This window comes from Muntiacus reevesi, chromosome 2 (genome assembly GCF_963930625.1).
Source record: "Muntiacus reevesi chromosome 2, mMunRee1.1, whole genome shotgun sequence".
Taxonomy (NCBI): domain Eukaryota; kingdom Metazoa; phylum Chordata; class Mammalia; order Artiodactyla; family Cervidae; genus Muntiacus; species Muntiacus reevesi.
Genome location: NC_089250.1, coordinates 174,116,302 through 174,137,215, shown reverse-complemented (window position 1 = coordinate 174,137,215; position 20,914 = coordinate 174,116,302). Strand labels below are relative to the sequence as shown.

At 62.9% G+C, this 20,914-nt stretch overlaps 1 protein-coding gene across 5 annotated transcripts in view; it reads left to right on the top strand.

Moving 5' to 3' along the window:
- The window catches only part of C2H7orf50 (chromosome 2 C7orf50 homolog), a 66,841-nt gene extending 46,411 nt beyond the window's left edge, over positions 1 to 20,430 (top strand). For 3 of the 5 annotated variants that reach the window (XM_065923659.1, XM_065923660.1, XM_065923661.1), the window contains exons 3-5: positions 14,277 to 14,449; positions 17,308 to 17,389; positions 19,794 to 20,430. In XM_065923659.1, coding sequence (XP_065779731.1) covers positions 14,277 to 14,449; positions 17,308 to 17,389; positions 19,794 to 19,973 — 435 coding nt within the window. In that variant the 3' untranslated portion in view covers positions 19,974 to 20,430. The other 2 variants (XM_065923658.1, XM_065923662.1) reach the window with 2 other exon arrangements.
- Positions 20,431 to 20,914: the final 484 nt, after the last annotated feature.

Sequence of the window (20,914 nt, the reverse complement as noted above, 5' to 3'; positions counted from 1 at the left end):
GCCCTCACAGCAGCCTTTCAAGGTGTATGAGCCACCTTTCATCAAGTCTGAAACTCCGTCAGCGCTGCGTACATCAGAGCTTAATGGACCATTACAAGAAAACAGTCTGATGCTGTCCATCATAAGAAGTGTGCTGATCTTAGAGTTGCTAAAGTGAGGAGCCATGCCTTACTGTTGATGGAAAACAGTACCCTCCTCCTCTTAACTTGTACTGAGGCTCAGAACTTAGCCAGGGTGCCCAAGGTCACACAGCAGAGCGGAGACAGAATTTGCACCCAGGTGGCCTTTGCTTTCTTAGGACTTTGGGTCATCCTACCAATGTGCTTAAGGAGTGTTATTACCTCTTTTTCTGAAAAGCCTTGGAGCCCAGAATTCCTAGTCAGAGACCCTAGGATGCCGGGGGTGCTCTGCACCTGGTAGAGCTGCAATCATAACGGGAAAGCAGGCCCTCTAGGCCTTGGGTCGCCCCACTGCCTTATCTGGAGAGAAAGACTTCCTCCACCACGCAGGCTCCTGGCCAGGGGGAATGGCAGAGTTTGTGTGTGTCGGAGATCTTCAGAGTGGACCCACCTTCCAGCCAGGTGCAGATCAGCGTCCTATAGCTCGGGAATGTAAACGCGCTCCGTGGGCCTTCAGCTCTGCGACCTGCTGCCTGGGCTGCCGCGCCATCTTGGAGGCAGAGCTGCAGGAAGCTGGTCCCACTCCCGGGGCTTCCAGCTGCATGTCTAGGGTTGACTTCTGAGAACTACGTGGAGTCGGCCTCCCCACTGTTTCTGGTGAAGCCCCCAAGGAGTTGTCCTGTGCCCCTAGGCCCCAGGCCTCCACCATTGCAGCCACACAGGCCACGCTCACCAGGCTGGTGCCCTGAGGGTGCGCCACGCTGCGGACGAAGGGAGACTGCAGCCTGGCGCTCTGCTGTGGTGCGGGAGGCTGCTCACCAGGCTGCAGGCGCGGCCAGCCCTCCCGCTTGCCCTGGAGCAGCAGTGACCCCGGGGTGGGGGTGCTGCACCCCGGGGGCTCCAGGCTGCTGCTCGGGCTTGAGGGCCGCCTGCCGCCTGGGCCGCCCCCTCTGTCACGGCAGAAGGGTCTTCCTTTTGAAGATGCACCTTTTCAGAAACGGCACACCGATGGGGAAGTGTGATTCTCTGTGACATGTGAGTCAAGAGCAAGGAGCGTGTAAGCTCACCGGTTAGTTCTGAGTGTGGCTTATGGAAAGGTCACATGTTTTGACATCTCTGTGGCTCTGTTACTGTAATGTCTTCTTGCTCAAGCCTGGGTCATTGTAGTTGACTTCGATGAGGAAGCCTGGGGAGCCTGGAGGGGCTGGGGGTAAACATGAGTGAACGGCTGGGCCCACGGAGTCTGCGTGGCCGTCCTGGGTCATCCCCCTCTTGGTGCAGCTGCCTCACTGCCCTTGGTCTGCACGATCTGCCGCCCCCCCAAGTCCAGTCCCATTCGGCCTCTGCCAGCACCTCTTCTGTCCTCCCTGGAAGCAGATCTCCCCGTTCCTAACCCAGGGAGTACCGAGGGTGGGCGTCTGCAGGGTCCCTGCCCGTGCTGCGCCTTTCCCTGGCCTGGGGCAGACCAGTGGCTCTGACAGGTCAGTGCACTGACCAGGCCCGGCCCCTGGGAGCCCCCGGCTGGCCCGAGGCAGGCACCTAGCCGAGGCTCTGGGGGCGCCCGGGAGTCAGCAGGGGCGCCTGGCCCCAGTGCTCTGTCTGGCCTGAGGCTGATGGGCACCCTGGCATGGCCTTGGTGGCACTTCTTAGGTCTGGAAGACGTGGTCCCTCCAAGGAGCCCCTGGACCGCCTGATGGCAGTCGGGTGGGGGGAGGGGGGCCTCTCTGGCTCTTAGGTGTCCCAGTCTGCGTGTCCAGAGGACCATCCCCCAGTGGGTGGGCCCCCACAAGGACCCTGCTGGAGAGAGCCTGGCTTCCCATGGGGAAGGCAGTCTGCTCCATGCCAGGATCCTGACCGAGGCCTCAGGGGACAGTGGGTGAGGGTCTTGGTTTTTACCCCCTAGGACCTGTTGAAATGAAGGTGGTAGGGGGAAGGGAGCTGGCAGACTCCCCTGCACAGGAAAACCGGCTCAGGACTGAGGCTGGGTGCTGGGCATCTGTGCAGGCTGGCTCCCCACACATGCCCTGCTCCTTCTGCCTGTGATGGACGGCCGGCTGTCACCGAGCTGTGCGCTAGATTTCGGGACACAAGGTCAACATACAAAGTCAGCTGTGTTTCTGTGCATTAGCCGTGAATGCTCGGAAACTGACATTTAACATGTCAGTGTGGTACCATTCCTATCAGCCGGCCTTGTGCTGGGTTTCCCTATCATTGGGGCGCTTGCACTATTCACGGAACAGACTTTCCCATGCAGGAGCCACCTCTTGTGTCCAGGGGTAACGTTGGGGTTTTTCAGGGAGCCCTCTTTGGTGCCTCTTCCTCCTCATTCTCTTTCCTAATCCCACGCAAGCAGCTCTGCCTGCCATCATCTGGGAGGCCAGAGGGCCGCCAGCCTGGTTCTTGGGCTCAGGGGTAATGCCTTCTAGAGGGAGAGTGCCCCCTAGTTCTCTGGCAGGGTCAGAAGGGTGGGTATGCATGCTTGGTGGGGGGCAGGGGGAGGTGACGGGGAAAGGTGTGGGGGGCTGTTGTGGCCCCTTGGAGCTTGGTAGGGACGGTGCCCCTAAGGTTGCCCCTAAGGCTTGGCAAGTGCCACTCTGGCAGGCTTAGAAATTTTCAAATAAATATTTATTAGTGGTAAACAAAAACCCAATGACAGTATGGTTTGATGGAGGGAGAGACACATATTTGAATAGCGACCCGGAAGCTACCCCATATCAGCAACTTGATTTTTGACAGAGGTACAAGAGTAAGTTAAAGGAGAAGAAAAGTAAATTCAGTGGAGAGTCTTTACGACAAACGGTACTGCAGAGAAAAAGATGTGCAGACTCCTTGGGGTCCTCTGTGTTGACCATCATCCCGCCTGTAGACAGACAGCTGAATTTCTTCCTTTCCAGTCTGAGCGCCTTTGATTTTACTCCCTTGCTTTATTGCACTGGCTAGAACTCGTGGAGCTGTGTTGAATAGTGCCAGTGAGAGTGGATCTCCTCACCCTGTTCCAACCTGCTGGAGGAGGGGGGCCAATCTGTGTGTTATTTACCAGGTTGAGGAAGCTCTCCTCTATTACTAGTTTTCTGAGAACGTATATCATGAGTGGGTTTCGAATTGTCAAGTGCGTTTTCCATGTCAGTGGATACAATCATGTGATATTTCTTCTTTAGCTTTATAGATTGATTCTTGGATATTAAACCAGCCTTGCATCTCTGGAATAAGCTCCACTTGGTCAGCGTGTATAATTCTTTTTATACGTTGCTGAACAAGATTTTTGCATTTATGAGAGATTTTCATCTATATTTTTCTTTCCTTTTTTTGGTACTATTTTTGTCTGATTTGGTATCAAGGTAACATTGGCCTCATAGAGCAAATTGGGAAGTGGTTTCTTTGCTTCCATTTTCTGGAAGAGATTGTGTAATTGGTGTTAACGCTTCTTTAAATATCTCATAGAATTCCAGGGAAACCATCTAGGCTTGGACACAGGTTTCTGGAGCCAGGCCTGCCATCACTTGTCACTTTAGTGAATGCCAGGGCTAGTGGGCGGCCGCACAGAAGCCTCCAGAAGTACTTTGCTTCCTCCTCTCACAGACTCTGCTCCCCTCCCCCCACCTGGCTGGGGGCTGGGGCTCCCCTCACACCCACACTCACAGTTCCCACCAGCCAAGTGCCTCCAGGCAGGCCTGCTAGCACGATGGGCAGGGGAAGTGGTGGGTGCCTGCGGGAGCTTGTGGGCGTCCCAGCGGGTGTTCCAACCACCCCCCCCCCCAACCCCGCCCCGTCCCCTTAGCACTTCCTGTGAATTACACCAGGGCTTGGTTCTGGGAGGCAGTGAGGCAGCATGCCCGGGAAATCGTGATCGGATCAGCCAGACGGTCTGCTTGATGATGTCTGCGTCGGATGTATTTATTCTTTCCTCAATGACTCAGAATGAGCCCCGTGATCTTGGGGCGCTGGCACCCCGGTTTTGAAAGCTTACTGTCACTGCCTTGAGGGAAGGGTTTGGTGGCACCTTCACGCTTCTAGAACTCCAGGTTGGCAGAGTTGCTCTGTCCCCCTCCCCAGGCCCCAGCCACCCTGGCTTCTCTGCCTCCCACGGGCCCCTGTGCGCTGCCCCACCAGGATATGGGCTTGCTGCACCCCTGGCCGGGGCCACCTCTCCCCCCCAGCATCCATGGGCTGTGTCCTCACCTCCGAGTTTCATGTCACCTTCCTGATGCAGTTTTCCTTGACCTGTGTCTTCCTACAACTGCTTTAAATTACAGAACGAAGAGAAACCCGCTCCCTGTCTGTTGCACCTAATTTTCCTCCTTAATGTCATAGCCTTCCAACGCAGCCTCCTTGCGACCAGGTGTCTTGGTTCGGGCCGCTGTCACAGAATACCATAGGCTGGGTGGCCCAGAGATAGCAGGTTTATTTCTCACACTTCTGGAGGCTGGAGGTCCGAGATCTGGGCACTGGCAGGTTTAGTGTCTGGTGGGTTCTCATCCCAGATCTCCTCGCTGTGTCCTCTAGTGGTGAGTCGGGGGAGGCCCCCCTCACGATCTTGTCACCCCCCAAAGGCCCCACCTCCTAGTGCCAGCACAGGGGGTGGGGGTGGGTAGGAGTGTAATATAGGAGTTCCAGGGGCACTGGAGCATGGTCTGAGGTAGCAGGCATTTTTATCTGATCTGGTCCCCACAGGAAGCTTAGCACTTAACTATCTGCTGTGAAGATGTTGCCTAACAAGTATTTGTGGAATGCTTCCAGGCCTGCGTGTACCCACCCTTCCTGACTGGGATCTGCTGGGCCAAGTTGGGGGGGGTGGTTCTAGGGTCTCTGGAGCCCCTCAGGGTGGACCCAGTGCTGCTGAGTCACATGGTAGGCAGTCCTCTCGGCCACGCCATCCCACTCCACCAGCTGGACCTGGTTCACACAGGCCCTCAGGGCTGGACCAAGTGCCTGTTCTCTTGGGGTTCCTACAGTGAGCCCCACTGGGTGTTGAGTGGTGAGTGTTTCCACGCCTGTGCTCTCTGATATGGGCTCCGGGTGGGCAACCGGGGGCAGCTCGACCAGGAGCACCTGCTGGGGATGAGCTTCACCTGCTCTGTGCGAGGCCCTGCAGGGACCCTGGGCAGAGGAGGGCCTGCGAAGGGGCTGGACAGGGAGCAGGCAGACGTGGCCCACGTCACACCCTTGACGCGTCTGCACAGTGGAGGTGGGGGGGGGGGAAGGTCCCCCCCCTGGACTGCACGTCCCCATGTGCCGTGTCCTCAGCCCGCTCCTCCCCCACCCCAGGCCAGCTCTCCGCGCTTCCCGTCCTGTTCTCGCCTTTGTCCCAGTCTCCCACGGTGGCCCATTCACATCACCAGGACAAGACCGTGGGAGGAGGAGACCAGATCAGGGGTTCTCAGGTCAGAGGACTGACACAGGAAGTGCAGAAGACCCCAAGTGGAGTCCATTCCACGAAATCGGAGATCGTGAAAACTGTTTGTTTACATTTCCGAGTTTCCTTCTCTGTAAAGTGAGAGCACCGATGCCCGCATCCAGGAATTGAACAGGATCACAGAGGTGAGACCTCCTAACACCGAGGCTGGGCTAGCAGCGAGTCCTGTCCTTCACTCGGCTCCCCCCACCCAGCTCTGGCCCAGGCCTCTGCGATCCTGCCCCCACCAGCACCACCAAGCCCTCCTGTGTGTGTGGACTGGCCTTGGGCGGTGGGGAAATGGCCAAGAGGAAAAGCACAGAAAGACGCAGTCTTGGCTCCAGACCTTGGAGATCCTTATCGGCCGGGAAGCTGAGACACCCACGCCCAAAGCGGGAAGCTCACACCCGCCAGCACGCCAGCGCACAGCGGGGGAATGAAGAGAGGCTGCCAGAGCCCTCAGCAGCCAGGGCCAGCGCGTCCTCAGGCCAGGGGGGCCCGAGCAGCCCCCGGACCCAGCCCCGCCTCCAGAGCGCACGCGGACAACTAGGAACGCTGGCCTGCGGTGTTGTCTCGGGGGCAGGGCTGCTGCATGCATCGATTCCTCGAGCCTCTACTGAGCACCTGCTTTTTGTCAGTCCCAGTGGTGGGCAAACACATCCCCAGCCCGGGGCAGCTCACAGTCTGGGGGTCGAGACACTGATCAGAGGACGCTAGGGTTAGTTTCGTGGGCGAGGCAAGAAGGCCTCCCTGAAGCTGGGGGCTGCAGTGGCGCTCCAGTCCGCGGGCAGGACCCAGCCTGTGGTCGGCGCGCTTGCGTCGGAGGTGACTGCAACGCGTGGGCTTCCTGCTCCCCTGTGCGCCCCGCCAGGGTGCCGGGCCCCTGTGTACTGAGGGGAGCTGGAGGAACTGTCCTGGCCTCTAGACCTCTGCTCCGGGCCTGAGGCCCTCGGCCTCCCCCGCCGGCGCAGACCTGCCCCGCCCACGCGCCCCGCCGCGCTTGCGTCACCGCCCACGCGCCCCGACCGCTTGCAGCCCCTCCTACGCGCCGCGCCGCGCCTGCGTCACCGCCCAGCCGGCTGGATCTGGTTCTAGCCGAGCCCGGCCGGCCTGACATGCGCAGTGCGCGGGGGCTGCGGCGGCCAGGAGGCGCCGCGCTCTCGGCTACACCTGGCGGCAGGGGACCCGGAGGTCAGTGCTCCCGGCCGGGAGTGGGCCGTGGGGGGCTCGGGGGCTCGTCCCGCGGGGCGGGGGCGGCGCCCTGCAGACCGCGGACTCCGGGCGGAGGCCCGACCGGCCTGGGCGCGCTCGCCGCGGCGCGGGCCCGGATCCCGAACTGCGCCTCGGCCCATTCCCCTCGGCCCGTTCCCCTGCCGCCGAGGCCTCGGGCTCGCCGCCCCCGCGAGAGTTCCGGGCCCCCGCGTGTCTTCTCGCTCTGCCGGCGGGCGGCGTCTGCACCGCGCCCCCCGGGCTGTCCCCTCGTGGGGCCCCGCACCCGGGCCTTCGTACCGGAGGCCTCCGCGGCCCCGCGAGGCCCACCCCCGCAGCGTTAAATGTCAGGGCCTGGGGGCGGAACCCGCCGGGGCATTTACCGCTTTGCTTGCGAAATCGCTTGGGTGTGAGTAACTCGTTACTTGGTTCTGTGACTTTCTTTTTTTAAATTCATTGTTACACTCAAGACTTCTTGGAAGTGAGGGAAAAAGCCAACCAGTAGTTCCCTAGTGTTCTGAAATGATTATGGAAATTACAGTTAACGACGAACGACGTGATGGGGTAGTAACGTGCTTTGTTTGTCTTTTTCCCCTGAACAGTCTTCAGCCTGGTGCCTGGAGGGCCGCCGGGCCCCCGAGAGGCCCGGGCGGAGGCGTCAGCACTCGGCCCCGGCCGTGCAGGCTTCTGTACGAAAGGCCCGGGGCTCGGGAGCCGCTGAGGAGGACAGTCCAGAGCCTGCTGGGTCGCCGCGGGGCCAAGACGTCATTGAAAACCCTGTGCAGAAATGTGGGGCTTTGCTTTGAGCTAAGCAGTTTTGGAGTGGGAAACCTGGTGGCCCGGGCCCACCTTGACTGAGCGGGGAAAGAGGTCTTGTACGTGTTTCTTACAGTAAGATTCTGATTTTCCTTTAAACGGCAAGATCAGGACTGCCAAACTAGGAACAACTTGGCTAATTTTTCGGGAGTTGCTGGGAATGATGCCTTCTGCATGTTGAACATGGCCCACAGTTCCTGTACTTGACTTTTCACTCAGCTCTACCGGTGCTGACTGTGTGCAGCTGGAACGGTGTTTCCAGGTTAAACGCAAAATGCAGCCTGAACTCTTCCCAGGCCTCACGTCTACAAAGGTGAAAGGGCAGCGGGCGCTCTAGGGAGGAGGCGGCCGTAGCCGTGGCCTGCGCAGCAGCTTCTGTGAACACTGGCCGTGGAGCCCGGGTGACCTTTGCCTTCCCAGAGCTGGGATGGCCCACGTCAGGCTGTTGACTGAGCAGAGGGCAGCTGGGCCGCAAGCCTGTGAGGGCCTCCTAGTAGTGAAGGTTTCAGGGAGGGTTGTACATCACCTTCGTTCCTAAAACCCAAGGAAGGCCCGCGGGGCAGTGCTCCTCATGGACATCAAAGCCCCTGCAGAAGACAGCTGACACCTGTTTGCTCCCTGGATGTGGGTGAGATCAGCCTAGAAGCCTAGCCGAGGTTCTGGGAAGCGATGAGGTCTTGAGGGTTCATGACAATGTGTGCCCACTGTAGCTGGGAGGGGCTGTGGGGTCCTCTTGGCCCAGGCGTGTGACCTGTGCCTGCTGGTGGGAGAGCTTGGCGTTTTGGGGGAGGAAGGGGTCAGGCAGCCCCTTCCTGTCCTTAAAGGGCCCTGAACACTGGGTGAGGAGCCAGGTTTCCCCTGTTGAGACGCAAGCCGCTCCTCGCTACCCCTGGTTAAGGACTCGCTGAACCCAGCTCACCGGGAGCCGATGGCCTCTCTGGAAGCGGATTTGCCCCCAGGCTTGGAGTAGGTGGTGGGGCCTCCTGTCAGCCCTGCCTTGGAGGGCTGGAAGTCTTCCCCATGCCCTGTGTTCTGTGCGCCCAGGCCCCTCTGCCGTGTGTCCTGAGGTCTCATGTGAGACCTCTAAACTCAGGAACCATGTGGGACTGCACACCGCGCCCCTGTCCCCCCAGCCTGCGGGGCGCCCACGGTCCACCCGAGCCGGGCGCTCCTCACCCCAGACCCCGGAGCCGTCCCCCCATAGGCCTGCGTCAGCTCTGTTGTGTCCCCTGAGGCACCAGGCGCAGGCCTGTCCACACAGCGCCCTGGAGGGGAGGTGCTGGGTGCACCAGGTTCCCTGTGTCCAGACCCTGGGCCTCGTGGGCTGCTGCTGACCGCCTCTGTGCCTGCCAGCGGGTGTGGCGCTCACTGCCCTCACTGGCTGACCACTGGGGGGAGGGGGGCGTGTTTGTCTTTTCACTGCTCTTGGCTCTCTGGTGACCACAAGTCCCCGAGGGCTCCCCCATCCCCCACGGCTCCTCCCCAGTGCGGGGTGTCCTTCCTCCCCACCCTCCCTGAAAGCTCTAGCATGACTCTGCTCCCTTGTCCGTTCAAAGGCAGGAGCAGATGGACGGCCTTTGAAAAGGTAGAGGGAGTGAAGTAGCATTTGCAGCGTCTCAGGACTTGCTGTTTCTGGTCTTCATAATCTGATCTTCATAAACAGGGTTCCAGTCTCAGGGTGCTCGCACCAGGCCTTCTGGACACGGGTGAGGGCTCACAGTCTGCCCTGGCTGGGACAGCACCACCGCACCTCTCCTGGCCAGAGGAAGTCAGAAGCTGGTCCCAGCACAGCCTTGGCAGGTCTCCACCGCCCCGGTCGTACAGGCTGAAGCTCTCGGGGCCTTGGAAGGACTTGTCCGGCTGGTCACCGTCTCCCTGGCTTCACCCTGATCTGTGTATCCTGTGTCTTTTGGCTTTTCCCGTGCACAGATGTAAACGTTCGTTTTAATTCTTGGGTCACAGGAAAAGCAGGGTGAAAGTTAATTCTGGTCCTTGGTGCCCCCAGCCTGCTGAGTGCCTCCAGGCTCAGCCTTGGTTCCAAAGCTGGTCTCTGAGAAGGGCCAGTGTCTCCCACCCAGGTGGAGGGCAGGTCCTGCTTGCAGCCAAGGCCGCAGGGTTTGAAGAGATTACTGTGAAAGACCCTCCCCAGAGCCCTGGCTTGTTTGGGAGGGCCATCAGCCCATGGCTATGGTGAGACCCCCCCACAACCCCTGAAACCCTCTCCTCTTCCTCTGTGACTGAGGAGCTGGTCTCACGTAGGATTCGTGTGTGTGTGTGTAAAGAGGATCTGGTATGTTTGTCTTACTGTCCGAGCCCCTCGAAGAAGGGACTGGAAGGGTGGAAGTGGGCTCGGGAAAGGGACACCCTTCCTGGGGAGAGCCTGGGGCCCTACGTGGTAGGGCTGGGCCTGGTGGGGTCCAAGTGCGGGCTCCGTCTCACCAGTTCGGGGGCTGACTGGGTTTTAGCCCCTCTTCCACTGTGCGTGTTGCCAGTGGATGAGAGTGGCCCTGGGGGTCAGGGGGTGCAGGGACATCTCACTGTACCCTCGTGTTTCTGCGCCCGGTGGGTTGATGACTCGAGGCTGTGTGCCGTGATCTGGTTTCCTGGTTCGCTCATCTGAAGGCTCTGCAGCGTCCGGATGGAGGGCCCAGCTCCGAGGGCCACCCAGCAGGGGCAGCCGCTGTCCCTGTCCTCCAGGAGCTCACTTGGTCCGGCCGTGCGCTCCTCGAGGCCAGAGCCCGCGTCTGCTTCCCGCCAGCACCAGCGCCTCTGCAGGGCCAGGACCCACGGCAGCCCTGTGTCCCCGCTGCTCATGAGGTTGCTCACAGCCCCCTGCGACCTGTGCACCCTTCAGTTGTTTGGAATTGTTTCAACCAGGGCCCTGCAAACAAAAGGGCGGGCAGCTCTGTTTCTGAATCGGCAAAGGTCACTCAGCATCATGCACTGGAACGAGCCCTTCAAGAACCTAGCGGTTTGTACCTGCATTTTGTATGTTTAGGGGTAACTTAAATCTCAGTGTCTTCTCTGTTTCTGCTGCAAGTGTGTAGGGAGGCTGGGCAGAGGGCTCATGGAATCTGTATGTTGCCTCCCAGGTTGCATCTAGTTAATTTCAAAATGCAAAGTTTTATTAAAGTATCTAGGAAACATTCTCTCTTTTGTTGTTTATCTTCAGAAAGGGAAAAAGTAACTGGCTGCTGCGAGGAGTCGTGCTTGGTCGCTGAGCCTTGTCCAGTTCTGCGACCCCACGGACTGGCTCACCAGGCTCCTCCGTCCACGGGGTTTCAGGGCTGCTCTTCCCTCCACAGCGAGAGTCGTCCTTTTGAGTGTGAATAATTGCAGTAACGTAGCTGGTGAAAGTTTAGTTCTCAGTGGAGCAGCGTCTCCTGGGAGCTGCAGGCAGGGAATGGGCTTCCTGCCAGGACGCCTGGCTTTAGACCGGAAGAGTAGGCTGCATGGCCTGGGGAGGCACCCGCCCTGCAGCCCTGAGCTCTGCGAGAGGAGGCAGAGCTCTGGACCTTGGCGGTTGTTGGGACAGAGACCTGTGGTTGAGGAGCACTGTGGCCTCTGAGCAGTTCTGGAGAGGTGCTGTGCCCTTTGGGGTGCTGTCTGGCCTGTGCGCAGACAGCCAAGCAGAGGCCTGGACTGTGCCGCCCACACACACACCCCAGGGTCACTGTGATCGTGACCCCAGTCCTCACACCTGGGTGAGGTCACACCTGACAGCTCAGGCCTGGTTCAGGCTTACATGTTACAAGGATTTTTAACACACACCTTTCTAGTCTACTGATTGTGTGGGGTTGGTTGAGAGGTTTCACCCTGACACAGCAGGTGGGTTATGGGCTGGTGGGTGGGGTGCTGCCCTGCAGCTCGCTGACCCCCATCCCCAGCCTCCCCAGCCTCCCCTGCCCCTATATATCAGCGATCAGCCAAGAGCAGCCCCCTTCACCCCAGAATCCCACTTCAGGGGCATGCCTTGCTGGCCCAGCCAAGTCCAGGCACCTGCAGGTGACGGTGGGGGAGGGCAGCTGTACCCCTAGGCTGCGGTGGATGCTCTTTACAGCAGGAGGCTTCTGGGGTCCATGTGGGTGATGGGCACCGCCCTCCCCTCGCCGGGTCAGCCCACCCTGCAACCCCCAGCTCCTGGGAGCTGCTGGAGAGATCCCACCCTCGGGCCGCCGTGAGGCCGGGGTTGTGGCCTGAGACCAGAGGCGGGCCTGGTTAGCTCAGGGTCTTGGAACTTGCCCGTCTCCAAGCGCTTCTGCTCCTGAGCCGGCAGGCCCAGGGGTCTGAGGGAGGAGAGCCCACCAGGCCCGTGCTGATCCAAAGCTGTGGTGTAGCCCGTCATCACGAGATGGTGAGGGCCCCCAGCACGACCCTACTCGGCAGTCCCAGCTGAGCCTTTCTTGGCCCCTCCCCAGACCTGGGACCCTCAGGGTGGAGAGGCAGACTCCCCGCCCCCTTCCCAAGCATCAGGGCCTCTGGGTGGGAGCTGACAGGAGTTCCAGGCTCCACTGGGAGCCCATGTGTGTGGTCTGGGAGGCTGAGGTGGTCCAGGCACCCCACACGGTGGGACCTGAGCCCTGGGGGCTGCACCAACTGGCCATCTCCACATGCACATGGAGCAAGAGAGCCTCACCTGAGAGCGTGGCACGGGGCCAGGGTGCAGGAGAGCCCCAGAGAAGGGACACTGACCCGGCTTGCAGACCCCTCTGTGCCCTCCCAGGTCTGTGCTGGGCCTGCCAGCCTCCTTTCGTGGCTGATGACTCTGCTCCCCGAGGCGGAGGGAAGGGAAGAGTGGCTGAAAGAGGCCTCTTTGTAATTGGAGACCCTTGGTCACCTGAGTGTGGGCAGGGCGCCAGCCCTACGTGTGTCCTGATGCAGAGGCAGTTAGGCCCTTCAGATCTGCCCACCGCCCGTGGCCTCCAGGGAGTGCCTGGGTCCATGTCCCGCCCTCCCAGACCCACGCTGGCTCACATTCCTGCTGCCCTTCTGCAGTGGGGGCCAACCCGCCCGCCAGCCCCCTTGCCGCGCCCCCTCCATGGGGACAGCGGCACCTTGGGCCATCACGGGGCCCACGGCGCCCCCCACAAGCCCTCAGGGTGGGCACCCAGCTCCACCCTCACCAGGTCTCTGATGAGGGCCTCTCCTCTGGCCTGGGGGCAGCAGCCAGCACCCCGTGAGATCAGACGGGTGGCTGGGACCCATGTCCTAGGAGACCCCCTCCTGTCCCTTCCCTGACCTGTCCAACCTGCTGGCCTCCCTCGGGGGTAAGTGTTGGCCCATCCCCAGGACCTTCCCCGGGACTTGGGGCTTGGTGGCCAGTGCGATGCCCTCCCAGTGACTCAGGGGCCGGGCTCCCTGTGTCCAGTGTGGCTTCTCCATGAGCCGGGGGTGGGGGTTGGGGGGGGTCTCCTAGACCCGAGCCTGCTGAGCTTGGGATCTGTGACAGCATAAACGGACCTCGAGTGCGTTGTGCTGGAGTCAGTCACTGTGTGATTTCACACACGTGGCATCTGCGGCACAAGGAGGCAAACAGGAGGATGCAGAGGACAGGGTGGTGGTTACAGAGCAGGGAGGCAGGGGCAGGGTGGGGTGGTAAGAGGCTCAACTGCAGCGGGAGGGCTGGTGGTGAGTGCTTCCCTGGCGGCGATAGTGGGAAAGAACCAAACTGCCAGCGCGTGAGACAAGACCAGGGTCCAGTCCCTGGGTCTGGAAGATCTCCTGGAGGAGGGCATGGCAACCCACTCCATTACTCTTGCCCAGAGAATCCCATGGACAGAGGAGCCTGGCCGCATACAGGTCATAGGGTTGCACAGAGACAGACACGACTGGAGCAACTTAGCGCGGAGGCACACATGCACGCCATGAGGTCCTCGGAAGTAGGAGCTCACGCCGTGTTTCGAGCCAGTGTCACTCCAGGGAAGAATATGCTGCTTTCATAATCTGACTTTATTCCCTGTCAGCAGGAGTCTGGCTGTGACTGGTGTTGGTGTTTTAGGCATTGGTGTGACTTTAAAGCGTGCACACGCCCTGGGGCAGCCGTCTGGTCCGTGGGGCCCTGCCATCCTGCCCTCCCGGCTGTTCTGGGCCCTGCCCCCACCCCGGCCCCGCGGGGCTGTGTGCGTGTGGGGGCGCGTGTCCCACCTCAGGGAAGGCGCCTTCTGTGCGGGTGGGCCGTGCGGTTCACGTCAGGGCTGCCGGGTGTCACCGGGTGCAGCCCTGAAGCTCCACGAGGCGGTAAACCCCAGCTGGTTTCAGGAGAAGGCTGGAGCAGCTGAGGAGAGCATCTCTCTCGTTTTAGAAGATTCCGGGAGGAGTGGGTGTGGCATGGGAGCGTCAGGGCGTCAGGGGTTGGCATCTAGGAGGAACCTGCCTGCCAGGTGCCCCACTGTACTTCGCTCTCCCGGGTGCGGGCTCTGCACACGGGATGTGCAGGGGCAGCGCCCAGGGCTGCCGGCCTGCACCCTTCTGAATTCGCCTCGTCCGGCTTCCGAGAAGGTCCGGGAGCAGCTAGCTGGCCTCCACTCTCGGTTGGCTTCCTGGGGGCGGGGCGGGGCGAGGCGGGTTGCATCACAGCCCTGGCGCCCCGGCCCCTCCTGCTGCCCTCAGGCCTGGGGGACGGTCCTTGCAGCTCCCCCCACTCCCCCAGGTCCTGGGCAGAGGGGCCCGGCACAGGCCGGGGGTCCCAGTTCCTATGCTGCCCCCTCCCGACGCCCTCACGGAGGTTCCTGCGCTTCCAGGGGTCCGCATCCGCGTACGTGTCCCCGGAGGAGCAGAGGGTCCTGGAGAGGAAGCTGAAGAAGGAGCGGAAGAAAGAGGCGCGGAGGCGGCTGCGGGAGGCGGGCATCGCTGCGGCTCCAAGCCCGGCAAGCAAGCGCTCCGGGGCCGCGCTGGCCCTGGAATACCTGTGCAGGTGAGCGGGGCCTCCATCTCATCAAGAAAACGAAGATCAGCTGAGCCCTAACCCTAACCCTCAGGGTTTCCTTGAAAGGTTCATGGGCGCGTGATGGCGGTGGCAGTGGCGTCTCAGCGCCACCATCAGCCTGTCACTCCCACCCCCGTCACCTCTCGAAGTTGGTGTTCCCACCCTCAGCATCGTTACTGCCCCCACCGTCGTGCGCACTCGAGGCTTCCCTCCAGGAACTGTTCTTTCCTGGAATCCTGGACACCCAGCCAGGGACTGGGGTTGGCGGCCTGGAACCGGTTCAGGAGCAGGGCTGCTGGGGGCCCTCAGGGCGGTCTGGGAGGGCAGACAGGCCTGGGTACGTGTGCAGAGTGAACCCAAAGGTCGGCCAGGAAGGGCGCGGTGAAGACGGTGGGATTCTGGCGCTTTCTCGGAAGGAGCTCCCCTGCCCAGACGCCCTGGGGCTTGGTATACAGCGGAACCCTCCAGATTCCTGGACAGGGCTGAGCAGCCGTGAGTCAGCTGCAGGGCAGCCGTTCTGCTTCTCCCCTCCCCCCCTCTCCCCTGCCTTGGCAGGGCTCACACGTGCCCTGTGGGACAGACTGGGGGCTGCCTTCTCCCCAGCCCATCGGAGCTCGGCACAAAGTGGGGGGCACAGGCTGTGAGCAGGACGGTGTCGGGGGGAGGGGGGGGGGCCTTGGCCCTGCCGGGATTCCTCGCGGGGCGGGGCCACACTCCCCACTGAGACCTGCCCACTGTCTGTAGGAAATCCACCTTCGGTTCAGTGCCTCCTCCTCACAGGAAGGTCCTCGACCTGCAGTGACCGCCCTTGACCGTGTGGAGCCCAGGGGTCAGGAGGCCACCTGGAGGAGCAGCCTCTCCGACCCTGACCCTGGGCGGTTCTCTGCGGGGTGGGGTGCCATTGGGACCGAGGCCCCTTGTGTACACCTGGTCCCATCCAGGCGCTTCCACCCGCAGCAGCGGCCACAGACTCGGGGCCCACTGGCATTCGGGGGCAGCTCTGCAGACGGTGGTCCCAGGGAGTGGGTGGTGGACCCACCCTCGATCCCTGAGGGACCAGCTTCCGGAGGTCGCCGGAGCTGTGGCAGCGCCTGAACCGGCCTCTCCGCCCCGTCTGGGAGGAAAGCATCCTCGTGGGGGTCGCTCACCAAGCCGCAGCCCCTCTGGAGGATGGGGCTCAGCCCTCACTGCCCCCCCAACACACACACACGCACGCACGCACGCGCGGCCTCCCTGCTGACCTCTGAGCTCACTGCAGCAGTCACACAGATCCTTCCTCTGCAGGTTCTCCCCTGCCGGGGGCCCGGGGTCACTGGGGCAATGTCCGCCTGGTCCTGGTGTGTCTGGGGGCCGCCCCTGGTGTGTCTGTGGGCCCCACACTCCCAAGGCCCCGCCCAGCACCCCTTGCTCCCCAAGGGCAGGGCATCTGAAGCCAGTTCAAAGCCCCCAGACCCCGGAGCCACCTCTGGGTCCCCGCTGACCACACGGGCATTGAGCTGACCCTGATTGGAGCCCTGGGTCAGGGAAGAGGCATTGCTTTGGGCAGACGCCCTGCCCGTCCTCCTCAGCAGTGAGGGAGCAGCGCCCCAAGTGGTCCGTCCTTCCCAAACCCTCTGACCTCTCAGGAGGGACCGAGCCCCTGGGGGAAGTGAAGTTTTCAGGGGAGGTTAATGTGCCAGGGTGCGATGGGGGTGGAACCACAGGTGGGGGACAGGGTGGGTGTTCCTTCTCGTAAAGGCCGATCTGCTGTAGCAGCAGCCAGACCCCTCCTGGAGGAGGACTCTGCAGAGCGGGGGATGCCAGAGGCTAGGCTCCGTCAGTGGGAGCGCGGCCCGCGGGGAGGGCGGGCAGCCTTCGGTTCGCGGGCGTCCCGCCAGGGGGCGCTACGCCGCGGGGACCGCAGCCCCATCCGAGAGTCGCGTGTCTCTGGGTGATTGTGTCCTCCCAGGAGGGACGTGCAGGGGAGGGGTTCTCCACTGGCCCAGGCGGATGATGAGGTGGCTCCCTGATCACCACCATCGGAGAGGTCCTAGGGCAGCGGGGGCCCCTCGGGGTGGCCTACAGGGGCCTTCCGCGAGGGGGTGGCGGGGGACCGCTGACTCCCTGGCCTGGCGGCCCTTCCTTGGGCCGCTTCTAGGCCCCAGATGGACCCGTACGCCCCTGAGGGTGGGGAAGGCAGAGCGGGGCCCTGCCCCGCGTGCACCCAGGTCACAGGCCGGGCGGCTCAGCCGAGGAGGCCCTCCTGCCGTCCTGCAGCCGCGGAGCCGCTCTCCGCCCCTCCCACGCGGCCGGCAGCTCGGGGCCCAGACCTCTGTGTGCCTCGCGGCCTCCATCCCAGTGTGGGGGTCTCCACTGGGCTCCTGCTTGGCCTGGGCTCCTCCCAGTGTCCTGGTCACCCGGGGGCCAGCACATTCAAGGCCACGGGGACCCCTGCGTGGCCCTCGTGGTCGGGGGTCCTAGCCGCTCCCTGCCTCCCCTCCCCCATCCTCCAGGGCAGGAAGGCTGTGCCTGCCCCTGCAGGTGATCAGGTAACCCTGCCTGATCGATCAGGTAACCCTGCCTGATCGTGTTTCTGGAAGGACCGAGTTTGTGAAATTAAGGGTATTTCCGTTAGAATCACAAAGAGTGGCTACGAAGAGCTAGAAGAAAGTGGCCTTGTGCCCCCTGGGCCTGATGTCCCGGCTGAGGGCCCCCAGCAGGCGAGCAGAGACCTGGCGAAGACCCCTGAGACCCCCCACCCGGGCCGCCCTCCCTGGAAGGATCCTCTGCAGACGCCCTGGCCCTCATCAGGGAGAGACCGCTTGCGCCTCCCCTCCGGGACCTGAGCCCCTGTCCTTGTTCCCCAGCTGGGCCCAGAAGCACGAGGACTGGAGGTTCCAGAAGACGAGGCAGACCTGGCTGCTACTGCACATGTATGACCGTGACCAGGTGGGGCTCCTCCCCCTGGGGCAGGGAGGCCTTTGCACATGTTGGGGGGGGGGACACATCTGTGCACACTTGGGAGGTGGGGGGACGTCTGTGCACACTCGGGGGGTGGGGGGACACGTCTGCGCACACGGGGGGTGGGGGGACGTCTGCACACTCGGGGGGTGGGGGGACACGTCTGTGCACACGGGGGGTGGGGGGACACGTCTGTGCACACTCGGGGGGTGGGGGGACACGTCTGCACACTCGGGGGTGGGGGGAACACGTCTGTGCACACTCGGGGGGTGGGGGGACACGTCTGCACACTCGGGGGGTGGGGGGACACGTCTGTGCACACTCGGGGGGTGGGGGGGACACATCTGTGCACACTCGGGGGGTGGGGGGACACGTCTGTGCACACTAGGGGATGGGGGGACGTCTGCACACTCGGGTGGGGGGACACGTCTGCACACTCGGGGGGTGGGGGGAACACGTCTGCAGACTCGGGGGGTGGGGGGACGTCTGCACACTCGGGGGGTGGGGGGACACGTCTGTGCACACGGGGGGTGGGGGGACACGTCTGTGCACACTCGGGGGGTGGGGGGACATGTCTGTGCACACTCGGGGGTGGGGGGACACGTCTGTGCACACTCGGGGGGTGGGGGGACATCTGCACACTCGGGGGGGTGGGGGGGCACGTCTGTGCACACTCGGGGGTTGGGGGGACACGTCTGCACACACGGGGGGTGGGGGGACACGTCTGTGCACACTCGGGTGGGGGGACATGTCTGTGCACACTCGGGGGGTGGGGGGACGTCTGCACACTCAGGGGGTGGGGGGACACGACTGTGCACACTCGGGGGGTGGGGGGAGGCCTCTGCACACTTGAGTGGCAGAGGGTGCGGTCGGGTCTCCTCATGATGGAGGGGAAGGACCGGCTGGCAGTGCCTGCTTGGGCCACACTGGACTCGGCCTCCCTCCAGGGGCGGGGAAGTCCTCCCCCTCGTGGCCTGTGTTAGGAGGACAAGGAATTATGGAGCTCATGGAGGCTGCGTGGGAGAACCCCACTGAGCCCTCCGTCTTCCAGAGATGAAACTGGGCCCAGAGGGAGGGCCCCTGGGGGTCAGGGAGCAGAAGCCCTGCCGGCTTTGCCCAGCGGCTGGACTCAGCCACGGGGCTCCCGGCTCTGGGGCCGCCACTCCAGAAAAGCCACCGTCCACGTGCTTGGAGGTCTTGCCCACTCTGCCCCGCCACGGCTCCTCCGCTGTGTCCGGGAGACGCCGTCAGACCCGGCGGTGCGCCTCTCTGACGATGGGGCGTCCACCAGGCAACGGTTCCACCGTCTGTGCGGGGTCTGTGCAGAACCGCGCTTGCCGGGGACCTGCCCTGTCTCCTCTCTGACCTGACCCGCCCGGCCCGGCGTGCTCAGAGGACAGTTGCGTGGCTCCTGTGTGCCCGGCGTGGTGGGCTGGGCATGGCCGGTTCGCAGAGGCTTGACGTTGATGTCAGTCGTGTGACTCGGGTGGCTGTCAGGTTTGTTCCTGTGACGTCACTCCTGATTCCTTCAGTGACCAGCACGTGCCTGGGGGCCGCCTGGAGTTGGGCAGCTGCCTCCTGTCTCACGCTCACTGCGCCTCAGTGACCCTGTCCGGGGCTTTTCTGTTTCCTTCTGCTGCCGCCCTACCGTGTACTGCGAGTTTCGCATCAGCCTAGACTCGCCCGTTTCCCTGGACGGGCTGTAATCCATTCCTTTGGGGCCGTCATATCCATTGGGACAATTGTCAGAGTCATCCCAGTTAGGAGGGGCTCCCCCGGTGGGGACGTCGAGGGCCTCCTCTGAGTGCACAGGACAGGGTGGGGGCTCTTCCGTGGAGGAGGCCATGCGCTGTGGGGCCGGACGCGGGGCGCAGAGGCGGGAAACGCCAGCCCGCGCCCCTTCCCCACAGCCCTCCCCACTGGGCCGCGCGGGGCACCCGCCTCTTCTCAGGTTCTGGAGTCTGCAGGGCGCCAGCCACTTCTGACTTGGACCCCAGCCCCTGTTTCAGCCCGGCCCTTGCTCCTGCTTCTGGAAGGGCTGCGCAGCCAGCCCGGAAGGAGGGGCTGGGGGTCGGGAGGGGCTGAGCAGGACTCCCGGGTCTCAGCCTGAGCTTCCCCTTCTTGAGACCCGGCATTCTCATCCATCTCTGCCCCAGAACACTGTCACCTCTTCATGGATTCTCTTTGTCCCAAGAGACTTCTCTCTAAAAACGATCTGCCTACTGTTCGCGGCGTTTCAGGAGGGCCGACTTCTGCCAGCCCCTGGAGCATAAGGAGAGCCTGTGCGGGGGCCGGGGGTGCCGTCTGGGAGCAGCTCCTCGGGGTGAGCCCTGGACACCCGCTGTCTCCGCGCACCACCCACCAACCCTGACCACCTTCCCGCCCCTTCCAGGTCCCTGACGAGCACTTCCCCGCCCTGCTGGCCTACCTGGAGGGGCTCAGGGGCCGCGCCCGCGAGCTGACCGTGCAGAAGGCGGAGGCGCTGATGCGGGAGCTGGACCAGGCGGGCGCCTGCGCCCTGCCGCCCGGGGGGACCCAGCGTGCCCGGCAGGTGCTGCAGCTGCTCTCCTAGCGGGCAGCTCGGGGGCGCCTGGGCCCCGTGGACCCCAGCGAGGGCAAGGGCCCTGGGTCTTCTGGGTCCTGCACCCCGGAGGGCCTGCCTCTCTCTCCTGACTCCTCGACCAGGAACTCTTCAGAGGAGAAGACGAGTTACCTCCTCCATGGTAGAACGCGGTCACTCTGAAATGACCTGGCCTCCCGGTGGCCTGCAGGCTCCCACAGAAGCTGCTGCTTGTGGGAAATGTCTTGTTTTTCTACCAGGACTATGCTAGAGGTCAGAGCTGGCCTTTCCTGCCAGCTGCAGCCCATCCACGTGGGGGCGTGGCCCCCTCCTCCAGCTGATGGTCCCTCCCATGAGTCTTCGAGGCCACCTGCCTGCCTTCGCTGATGGCCGGGCTGAGGTTCATCCATCGCACCTCCCCCTGGCTGTATTTTCAATAAAAAAACAGGCCCCTGGGGGCCGTGGTTCATCACGTGATTCATTTTCTGCCCAGAGGCCATGAGCGTGTGCTCCATGGCCTCCCTGGGGTGACTTCTGGGGGAGCCCCTTGGGTGGAGCTTCTGACTGCGGGGCTGACGACTGCTCTGCAGCCTGCATTTCCAGACGCCAGCAGGGACCACGCACTGCCCCCCTGCAGGTAGCACCTGCCCAGCCCTCAGTCCCCAACGGAGCGCCCACGTCCGGCGCCCGGAGGCCGTGTTCAGAGAGTGACCCGGCCACCTCGGATGGTCGGATGGGTGGAGGGGTGTTTCCATCGACCCGGCCTGGTGCGCTGCCCTCGGGTGTGGTCGGCGTCCGGCGCTTGCGGACATGCTGGGGCCGGGGCTGACAGGACACCGAGTGTGGCGCTCTGTGTCCTGGGAGCCAGGCCCCCGAGATGGGCCACGGGGATGGAGGTCACGGGGGGAGCGCCCACCTGTCCCCACAAAGACGCACGCCTACTAGAGCCTCCA